The sequence below is a fragment of the Nicotiana tabacum genome, chromosome 8 (genome assembly GCF_000715075.1).
Source record: "Nicotiana tabacum cultivar K326 chromosome 8, ASM71507v2, whole genome shotgun sequence".
Taxonomy (NCBI): Eukaryota; Viridiplantae; Streptophyta; class Magnoliopsida; order Solanales; family Solanaceae; genus Nicotiana; species Nicotiana tabacum.
The window spans coordinates 122,020,220-122,031,526 of NC_134087.1; the positions used below are offsets into that span (position 1 = coordinate 122,020,220).

General features: G+C 35.1%; 1 protein-coding gene across 8 annotated transcripts; it reads right to left on the reverse strand.

Moving 5' to 3' along the window:
- Positions 1-70: 70 nt before the first annotated feature.
- Positions 71-10,974, reverse strand: LOC107811392 (betaine aldehyde dehydrogenase, chloroplastic-like). Of its 8 annotated transcripts, XR_001653899.2 has the most exons (17): positions 10,889-10,974; positions 10,622-10,770; positions 10,014-10,147; positions 6,062-6,142; positions 5,830-5,978; positions 3,180-3,272; positions 2,963-3,086; positions 2,813-2,878; positions 2,641-2,710; positions 2,466-2,542; positions 1,660-1,773; positions 1,368-1,445; positions 1,133-1,284; positions 993-1,053; positions 774-880; positions 557-698; positions 71-443 (listed from the first exon to the last, which is right to left on the reverse strand). XR_001653899.2 is itself a non-coding variant. In XM_016636311.2 (16 exons), exons 2-16 carry the CDS (start codon positions 10,737-10,739, stop codon positions 353-355), a joined length of 1,515 nt encoding a protein of 504 aa, XP_016491797.2. In that variant the 5' UTR covers positions 10,740-10,770; positions 10,889-10,974; the 3' UTR covers positions 71-352.
- Between the last annotated feature and the right edge of the window lie 333 nt (positions 10,975-11,307).

Below are 11,307 nucleotides of genomic sequence, written 5' to 3' on the forward strand. Positions count from 1 at the left end.
AATATTCCAGCATCTCGGGTACTTGAGGGGAATAATTTTCTTAAGGACAATGTGCATTCAGTGGGCTCAATTTATTTCGAAATTGTTTTCCAAAAATTATTTCGACATTCTACACATTGTGCATTCAGTGGGCTCGATTTATTTCGAAATCGTTTTTCCAGAAATTATTTCGACATTCTGTTGTTGCTAACTTTCTGTTTCTATTTTTTCTATTTCATAAAGTTTATTTTTCGTTATTTATTATAGTAATACAGATTGACTAACAGTTTCACATCCCAAGCCTCAATCAACTCCCTTTCAGTGGTTCTTGTAACAGCAATATGTTGCATTTTCTTCGACAACTGAGAAAATTTCACACCTTTGAAGGTGACTTGTAAAAAGCCCATGGTTCAACAGAAGTATACTGCGTCACCTGCTTAATGTTCAAGTAGTTCTCAAGACCCCTGCATCAAACAAGACAAGTAACATCACTTATCAGTCCCATAACATGCCATATGACTATCAATATACGGGGCGTTTGAATAGTGAATGCCATAATACTACTCTGAATCCGCACGTTTGAAATCCTGCGTCTGTCTCTGCATCCTGAGTATAGTAACCTACCAAACATACTTTGAATATCTTTTTTACTTGATCCATCATTCTACCAATTTCAAATCTGAGGCCATTTAAGCACAAGGAAACATTTGGAGATATTCCTTGCAAATAGAAATACAACTAATCACTTTATATGTTAGTCATTGTGCTTTAGAGAAAGCCTAGTGAGTGCTTACCATTCCCCTAGATCGCGTCCAAAACCACTACGCTTTCTACCACCCCATGGAAGCTGCGTAAAGGTTGGCTGTGAACAGTTGAACCAGATGATCCCTGTCTGAAAAGCCTGCAAAATCCAATTAACAAGATGTCATGCTCCTCTTGCAGCAACCAATATGCCTTTTGATATTCATTCATAGAAAGAAATTGCTTGTAGCAAATGAGAAATATTCTCCTACCTTTGTGAAACGCTCACACCTTTCAACATCTTTTGACATAATAGCAGAAGCCAAACCATACCTATGAAAAACATAACACATTTTATATTGATCTAAAGTAGCAGAACCCCCTATTGGATAAGTCCGTGTAGCCAACTCACTTGGTGTCATTTGCTAGTTCAATGGCTTCCTCTTCAGTTTTGAATGTTTTGACACAAAGAACAGGTCCGAATACTTCCTCTTTCCAGATTTCCATGGAGGTATTAACATCAGTAATAATTGTTGGTTGAACATAATATCCTTTCTTCATATGCTGCGATTTGATCGTGGTTTTACTTGTGTTACAAAAGATTGACAAATAAAGCAGCTGCAAGGCCTTTTAGGAAGGACTTTTACCTGAGGCCTTTCGCCACCACATAAAATGGTTGCACCTTCATCTTTGGCTTTTGAGATGAACTTCAATACCTTCTCATACTGTAGATTAACAATATCAACACAGAAAATTTATCATACTGCAGAAATAATGTATACCTCATAAATCAGGAGAGGTAAAAAAGAAACACATTGAAGGATATATAAGTCTCAATTCAAGGTAACAAGATATCATATTTTGTTTCTGAAAAGCACTTTATACAGTTAGAAGTTAGAACCGCCTCTTCTATTAATCCAATAGAATGCTTTTTCTAACCTGTCCAGAACTAACGATGGGACCAAGCTTGCAATCTTCTTCCAAAGGATCTGAGATTTTGATATTTTTTATCCAGAGAAGCAGCCTCTCCAAAAATTCAGAAGCAATGCTTTCCTGCAGTATTTGGAATTTGGTGTCAACAAAAGCTCCAACCTTGTCTATAACAGAAAGGAAAATAGAACAAAAGAATACATCAAAAAGACCGAGAAATGCTGCAGTTTTTATAGTTAGAACTAAAGTAATCAGCATTCACGTCTGCCCTTGGTATACTAAAGTATAGTAGATCATATACTAAATCATCTTTTTCTTGGAAAATCCACCCCGTCTCATATGCTCATATTTGTTACACCTTTTTGCTATTTCTGATTCCAGTATATCATTTGATAGTATTCTTCTCCATGCAACTTCTGATTTTATAAATTATCTTTTCATTAGGTAAATCAATTGATATCCAAAGTAAAACCAAAAATTGTACCCTTACAATCCATATTAGTTCACATTTTAGGGGACAGAGAGATTGTTGATAAAGGAAACCGACAGATGTTAGCTAGCTCTTTCTCTGATGAATATTATAGGGCTTACTGCAACTTTGGGTATCTTCTCTCAATCATAACCCTCACAATGTGTTAATTAGGGTGGAAGTTGACGTTCCTATTACGCTGCCAAGCACAACATGACTTGATGATCAAACGTACTCGTAGGTACTTCCTAGATAATGGTAAATAGTGCCAACCCAGTACTGAGCTAACCAGAGGAAAATACTGTGACTAAATATATGGACCTCATCCACATTTAACACTTGTTACCTGTAGTATAAGACGTGATGTTGCACTGCAAACTTGACCAGCATTTGCAAAGCAACCAAAAAGAGTCCACTCAACAGCTGCATTAGAGCGCCAATATTAGTTTAACGATAAGTTATCTTCTTAACCAAAATGCAAGTGCAGAAAATAACTGTCATAGAAATTAAAAAGAGCAAACCTAGATCAAGGTTATCAATGTCATCAAACACCACTATTGGACTTTTTCCACCAAGCTCAAGAGTAACTGGCTGCAAATGAAACATTTGAGCTTAGTTATACTCCAGCCTCCAGCTAGTTTTTTTGTCAGTACGAACCTAAATATATTACTACTTATTTATGCCAGAACATACTTTAACAAGTTGAGCTGCAGCAGTCATGATCTTAACTCCTGTGGCGCCACTTCCTGTAAATGCAATCTGCCACCAAAGAATAAAATTTCCTTCGCCATATTAAAATGTGAGATTTGATAAATATCCAAAAGTATAAGGAAACAGGCAAACCTTGTCAACATGAGGATGAGATACCAAAGGAGCACCAGCTTCAGGCCCCAATCCTGTTAAAATGTTTAGAGCACCAGGAGGGAGGCCCACCTCTCTACAGATCTCACCCAACTCCAAACAGGTTCTGCAATTGAATTTTCAGATTTGTGTATTTAAAGATGCAACGAATAAGGATAAAGGATACATAGATAATGAAGATGATATGATAAGGACTGACATAGATGCTAGTTCAGACGGCTTAAGTATTGCTGCACAACCAGCAGCCAGGGCAGGGGCAACTTTCCATGTGGCCATTAACAGTGGATAATTCCTTCATTATGAAAACAGAAGAATCATCAGTCAATCATAAAAAACCAGTAAAATTTCATAATCTTGTAAAAGAAATTCAAGAGTGTGTGGCCTGATTGCTTTGAAATAGTCAGGTGAAGCATGCACTTTTAGCACAAGGTTTTGCACCTTCTAGCCAAGTTGTATGCTTTCGACTAAGTCAATGAGGATTACGCCTTTTCTCCATGAAGAAAAGAAATGTTTTAAGGGGTAATGTAGTCGATGGATTTACTTAATTAACTCACGCCACATTTACGAGTTGGCAAAGTGGACCTCGTTTTCTTAGGCATCTTTACCCTTATAAGTTATATCAACTTTCTAAAGGCCTTTATCTCATGAATCTCATGTTTTTCCTTGTAAACACTGGAAATTTTTAATTGGGGTCGCCATCAAATCAACAAGTACACATGAATTGTCATTCTCAGTGTTCGTATTTGTTAGTATTATGGTCCAACTTTGCATGAAATATATTGCTGAACCAGGAGGTAACTAGATTAACTGAATGTTCTTCATTGCCAAACTAACTTTAAATTTTTAAGAAATTAATCAGACCAGCTCAAATAAAGCAGAATGCCTTAGTTTTATCTTGTCAATGGCACTAACATGGCCGGTGAGTTTATACATGTACAGAAAACATAAGTGGAATGCAGAAGTTCCAACACGGACATCTGCTTAAAATTTATTTACATATCAAAGATCGGATCTAAGACGTACCTGGTGAAGAGAGTCTCGTTTCAAAAATTCTTCAATAGTGCAAGGACTCTATGCGTATCCACACCGAAACTGCTCCTTGCTATCAACTCTTCGAACAATGAAACACGCGAACAAATTGAACGAAAAACTTGTGCTGAAATCTTTTTCAAAGATTCAGCCTAGAAATAAACGGAACAAGAAAAACAGTTTCCTTGTCAAAAATATATAACCTTTTGAATATTTGTGCGGCTCATGCACTTCCGTCCCTTTTTCGTATCCTCTTGTGTTTGACGATATGTATATATATACATGAACTTGCAACACTGTCCCAATAGGACAAGGAAAAGTTAGAGGCGTTGGTTTTTTCCTTCCCAAAATCCATTCCAAAATTGGAATTATGGAATCCTTTTATTTGGAAAAATTCAATCCCATTCTAAATGGGATCTGTGTTGGCCGACGCGTCCTTTAGAACTTACGTCGATCCAATTCAAAGTTGGATTCAACTTTCAATCCTTTTATTCATATTTCATATACATTCTTATATGAATTACTAATTTTATATATATATATATATATATATATATATATATATATATATATATATATATATATTTCAATTAATAGATTAATTTATTTTTTCATTTCAAAATAGAAAACTTCAATTTGTTCACAATATTAATTCTATCATCTGTGCTAGCAAAGAATATAATAATATTTCATTTGGACTAATAACTAAATTTATTTGACTAATCAAATTCTTTAATTTAATTGTCAAATAATAAAGTAATTGATCCTTTAGCAACGATCAGAACACTCGTTAGTGTGCGACCCCATGGGTTCAATACTAAACCGGTAGTAAATCAATCACATTAATATACTAATCAAGGGTGACGTCTAGCAACACTCCTTAACGACCGGATAGCATGAAGTATACAATTTACTCTCAGAAGAATAATGTAGTAATTCCTTCTGTCCTTATAGCTCTGAATCACCCTAGGATATGGTTCAACTGTCAAATCCTAATAGGCGACCAACTATGTGTTCACGTCAAATATAATAGACCATTGAATGACCTAAGAAACTCTTTTCTTCTTTCATTCAATTGCCTTGGCCAAGGTCTTAATTTGGTCGTTTATAATTCATGACAACATGGAGCTTAAACTCATTACCAAGAGTTGACAGATTCCATCTTGATCAATCACTAATTCTACAAGCATTTAATCATACCCAATATCCTTTCAACTATCGCCATAGGACCATAGGTGTCTGGTATCAAAGCACAATAAATAACTTGTCAATTACTATGACGATCTCAGGTCAAAGAAAATTTTTACATCACATTCTTCAAGAGAATATCCTATTGACAGTTATGGTAATTCTAACCATTAGGAATTATCCAGTGAGTCGGTTCAATGATCATATCTCTATATGCATCATCTATCTATGTGATTTAGTTAATGAGATCAACTAATCTTTATCCAATAAAGACGATAACATAAATATTGATCTAACCGGATTACTAATGTCCAAATTAATAATCCTACGATCAAGAACAAATTTAGATTAAATTGTAAGAGACTTTGCTCTCATTATCATGATCTCTATCACGATGACAAATCTCAAAATTTAATCAAGGACCTTATCAAATTAATCAAACAATTAATAATAACTATGATAAAAGAATGACATATATTTTATATCAAATAACGTTGACAAAAATATGTTCAAATCATCAAATATGATATTGGATCTAGGCATATCTACTATATTCTTAATAACATCTGCCTCTATCAATTTGTGGTTTGTCAAACTAATAAAACCATAATAACTCTGAAAACGGCACATACCATGGAGTTATCAATCCAACTACACCAAGAGGTTCTCTAAGAACATAAGTCTTAAATGAATCCAGATGGAGATCAACTGGAGTTTTCCTTTTTGAATCCAGAGCTTCAGCGAGGTCTGCGTAGTACTCAAAACTTGCTGCGACATCATCCTGAAATATAAGAGAGCACATAAAATAAATTGTGTACTTCAAGATGAAGCAGAATATGTTTATTTCATTATGCGAGAAAATACCATATCCCAAGCAGCCTCAAATAATGTTTTTCCACAATCAAGCGATTCAAGTTTTGCAAGTTCAGACTTCCTCTCTAGTATCTAAGAAAAAATCTAAAACAGTTAGCAAATGAATCATTTTTTGAAAAGCATAATAATCATGAACAACGGTTTCAACAACACCAGGTGAAATGCAATATATACACAGCAGAGACTAGTATCCAAGAACATAATCTACTTGAGTGGAGATTTGCTGCTAAATTACTACTATTATTTTAAGGATGCTTGTCTCAACAACCATCAAAATCATGATCCTCAAATAGTAAGTTAGATACGCCTAAAATAAAAATATGTGCACCTGTTTATCCTCCGCGATATCTACAGCTGCACTACCTTTCAGGCGTCTCACGAAAAAGTTATCTACAGCTGCACTACCTTTCAGGCGTCTCAAGAAAATGTTAAAAAATTGAAAGGGACTGGCCAGTGGGAATTGAATTGGCAACCTCATAAAGATTTTGAACCCCCTTGACCATTGAGTTATACTTTTCGGTTGTAACAAGGGGATTCAATATATAATACAAGATGTACAAAACGGATTTTTGCTTTATATGTACAATGTAATTTCCGGCGAACCCCCTTCCACCTCTAAATTCGCCCCTGCTCAAAGTTAAGCCATCCTTCAATGGAGAGGTAGAATTTGACGAAGTATAGGTTGGTGATATTTCAATGATCATTAAACAGACTAGCAATATTAAGAGTCATTCAACAACTAGATGGCACTTCACCTGAGTTCAAGGACCCAGGGAAAGTGATATCAATAAAATGGTCTGCCATTAAGAAGGAAGTTTTTGCTAGTACCTGTCACCGTCTATGCGAATGGCATATTGACAAAAAATGCTCAAAAAAAAAAAATACCTCAACTTTATTGGAAACAGGATTTAGAAAAAAATATTTTGATAAGCTCTTATAGAGGTGCAAGTCACAGTCAGAGATTGAGTCGGTATGGAAAGAAATGACTAAAGAATGGGAATGTGGGAGCAATAGTTGGCTTCAAAGATTGTATGATTTAAGGGAAAAATGGTGCCCTGCATTTAGTCGCTCCATTTTCTCCGCAGACATTAAATCAACTCAGAGGAGTGAGTAGGATCTTTACTGAAAGGGCTTGCAAGACGATGACTTTAACTGAATTTGTTAATCATTATGAGCAATGGGCAACTGAAATGCGTGATATTGAGGCGACAAAGGATTTTAAATGTCAAGGAACACCCAAACTTGCTATAGAAGATTATGGGATATTAAAGTATGTTGCGAGTATCTACACAAGAACTATATTTACAAGATTTGAACATGGATTTTTGCAAGGAACATCTAAGAAGGTGACCAAATTTGAAAATAATGGCACTTGTCGCACATATACAATTCTTAGAGGGGAAGGAGGACAAACTGACACCGTTCAATTCAATTCATTTGACAATAAGTTGTAGTTGTCTTATGTTTGAATCCTTGGGTTGGTTATGTTACCATGCACTAAAAGTGTTATTCTTATATCCCTGTACAATATATTCTGAAAAGATGGACAAAGAATGCAAAACAAGGGAATGGATTTGATGAGTACAACAATATGAAGAAATCACCAACTTCATCTATGGTCATTCGCTTAAATGGTTTGCTGAAAGAATCATTTGCTGTTATGACTTTAGCTGCAAACGATGCCGAGTCTGAAGAAATTGCTAGAAAGTATTTGTATCAAGCAAGGGTTGAGATTACTAAACTCCAACATGAGTTATATGCAGAAGGTACTCATAAGAGCGATCCTATATTTAGTACAACTACTAGTCCTTCAGGAACTAATGATTCCAAATAAGAAAAAGGGTAAAGGAAGTGGATAAGGAAGATTGAAACCAAAACTTGAGCAAAAAAAGAAGAGGGCACCACAAAAGACTTTAAAAGCTAGAGCAATGCAACAACATGAGCAACAATCCTTGGGCTCAAGTCTTGAGGTTCAATCTCTAAACAATCAAATTCTAATTTTCTTAGTTTGCTGGTGGTCTTTATATTTTAATTTTTTTATTGGTATCGATTTGTTTTCTTTTCCTTTAAATTCATTGATGCAGTTATACGAAGGTTCTAATACTAGCTTTACACAAATATTGACTCAGGCTCTGCTAACCAGTTCGGAGGTTGCATTGAGAACCAAAATTCATGCATCACCGGAAGAAATATTTATTTCAATGGTTCAGAGAAGTAGTTTTGTATCCTAATTAATAATTGAGTTGGGACTGATGGAATTATTTCAACAATGGAGTTGTTGGCTCCACAGATTGACCGAAAAGGGGTTCATAATATTTGTTCGGTTATAAAAACTTCTCATTAATGGTAGAATTGGAAGTTTAAGCTAAATTGTTTTTAAATTTAGAAAGGGATCATTCTGTTTGGAACGGACCAAAAAGGAAATAAATTTGCATAAACTTGAATGGAGGAAGTAACACATAACAATTTGATGAGTTAATAAGCATTGATCGTTTTATATTATGCAGGTTACTCGTTCCCTTTTAGGAAACTCCCTTGATGTGGTTGCCGAGGTGCAAAAGGTACAAATACACTTTCATAATTAGGCTGATATTTTCTCCACTCCAACTGGTATTGTTGTTCGATTCTTTCTTTCATTTCTCACCCCACCTGCTGAATTCCACTTGTGATATCTGTTTGCAGTTAAGCCCGTTACCATCAGGCACTTGTGGACAATTATTTTAGGGTCATTTATCGCTGTAATTTCAGTAATTTATTATTAATGTGTGAGGTTATTTTATTGCTCTTTCTGACCTATATTATCTGAAGTTATTTCACTAGGTAGAGAATAATAACATGCTTATGACTTTTGCAGTTTTTTGATGGTGTCAAAAGATATTAAAATTGTTTCTAAAAAGTTAATTAGAGAGAAATTTGAACAGTCAAATTACTGCAAGATAGTTTGTATCATTGATGGGATGGTGTTGGGATTTTCCAAAATAAAGTCTCATGTAAAACAGAATCAGTTCTTATACAATATTTTACTAATATTCTTGGATTAGGGACAAAGAACTAAATTAAGAGTGAGAGAAAAGGACCACAAATGTGAAAGTAAGAATTGAGCACAAAGTTTGCGGTGCCGTCCTATCTCATCCCTTACATTCTTCTTTCTCTCTCATTATCTTTTTTTTTGGTGGAAAGATAGGCAATATTATAACATAACAAATATTTACATAAGTTTAGAGTCTTGGATGCATACACGATACAAAGATATCCGTTGTACAAAGATAGAGCTAGATTGTTTGTTCCCACTACGTGGGAAACAACACTAGTACTGGAAGTAGAAGCTCAACAAAGCTATTCACTGTGTAACTGTGAAATAGGCAAAAAATATCAAACCACGTAAATATTATCTTGTCTTGGATTTTTCACACCACGTGCCTTCATCCCCGGCCTCCAGCGGCAACCCCAAAAAATATCAAACCACGTAAATATTATCTTGTCTTGGATTTTTCACACCACGTGCCTTCATCCCCGTTGGCGGCAACCCCCCCCCCCCCCCCCGCTGACCCCCCCCATAGCATTATGTTTGCCTAGATTATATATAAATGCTCTTGGGACAATATTTTCTACTTATCAAAAACCAGAAAATAAATAAGAAAACTACTTTGAAATATTTTCCTTCAAGCACATCCTATATCCTGTATAATTGAAGCTCAACGCTATTCCATTTTCAGACATAACTATGAAATCAGCACCGAAATAAAGATCATTTCTCTGTTTCTGAAACTAGTAAATGTCTGCATCTGGGTTCTAATAAATTCCACAAAAACATAACCAGTTTCATGTAGTTTTAGAATTTCGTAGATGTCAATCTTGTCCATGAAACCATATTTTTTAAACATAATTATTTCCTGGATAAAATCAAACAATATGTAAGAAGAAGCCAAATCGGTATACACACCTTAGCAGCAATAGCACGAAGATATTTTGCGCGCTGTGCCCCTGTTGTTGAGCCCCAGTCATCCCGAGCTAGCGCTCTCCGAGCAGCTTCCACAGCTATATCCACATCTTCCTCAGTAGCAGCCGGTATTTCCCCTGAAAAATTCCAATTTCCCCTTGTTGTAGTAAAACTAAATAAGCAAATGTGTTCTTTTTCTAATAGCTTACTGGCGAAGCCAGAAAATTCAATATGGGTGTTCAAATTTTGAACATCCTTTGCTAGTGAGTTATGCAAGGTGTTTAAAATCTGTTTTTATCAATAACAAGTACTAATATTTTAACTTATATGTAGTATAATTTTTCGACAAAGGGTATTAAGTTGACCACCCTTGGGACAACATGGATTCGCCCCTGCTTACACGCAATTCAACATGATACTGTATCTAAGAAGATAGTCCCATCATTATCAAAAAAAAAAAAAAAAAAAAAAAAAAAAAAACTTCCATGTGGTTGGTCAAAAATATATACCCACAGGTACTTCACAATTCAACAAGGTAGAAAAATATCAAGAAAGACGATGAAGATCAATGCAAGAACTAAGTATGCAAATAATAATTTGCTGAAATATACCGATAATTTCTTCAGTAGCCGGACTGATTATAGGTATTCTGTTCTTCTTGACTGGTTCTCTCCATTCACCGTCGATGTATAGCTGTCGGCTGGGAATACGTACGTTTGGAATTGCCATATCTCGATATGATCACTCAAAATAGTTGATTCTACTTTACATTACAACAAAAATAGAGCAGGGAGTAAGTTGTTATTTATAGAAGCAGTCACCTAAGTTCACAACCACAATATTGACCAAAAAAAAAAAAAAAAATCCCAACCACTTACCAAAAGATGAATGAAAGGTGGAAAAAAGAGAAAAGATAGCTCCAAAGTGGAATTTTTTCTTACAGCCTATTACAGGGCGTGCCCAGCATTTTTCAATATTTATAGAAGAGCGGAGAATAAATAATACTTAGTCCGTAATTAGATGAGGTATTTTTCTTTTTGGCCTGTTCCAAAATAAATGACAAATTTTTAAATTTAAAAATAATTCATCTTTAAACTCTTCATTTTACCTTTAATGAGAAGCTTTTATAACCACACAAATGTCATGGCACCAAAAAGCTTCTATCCCTTAAGCTTTTAAGACCACAAGTTGCAAAAATCTTTTTTTCCCCTTAAACTCCGTGCCGAGTCAAACTACCCCATCTAAATTGAAACAGAATGAGTACTAGTATATCATATTACAGTACCTAACGAGAAAT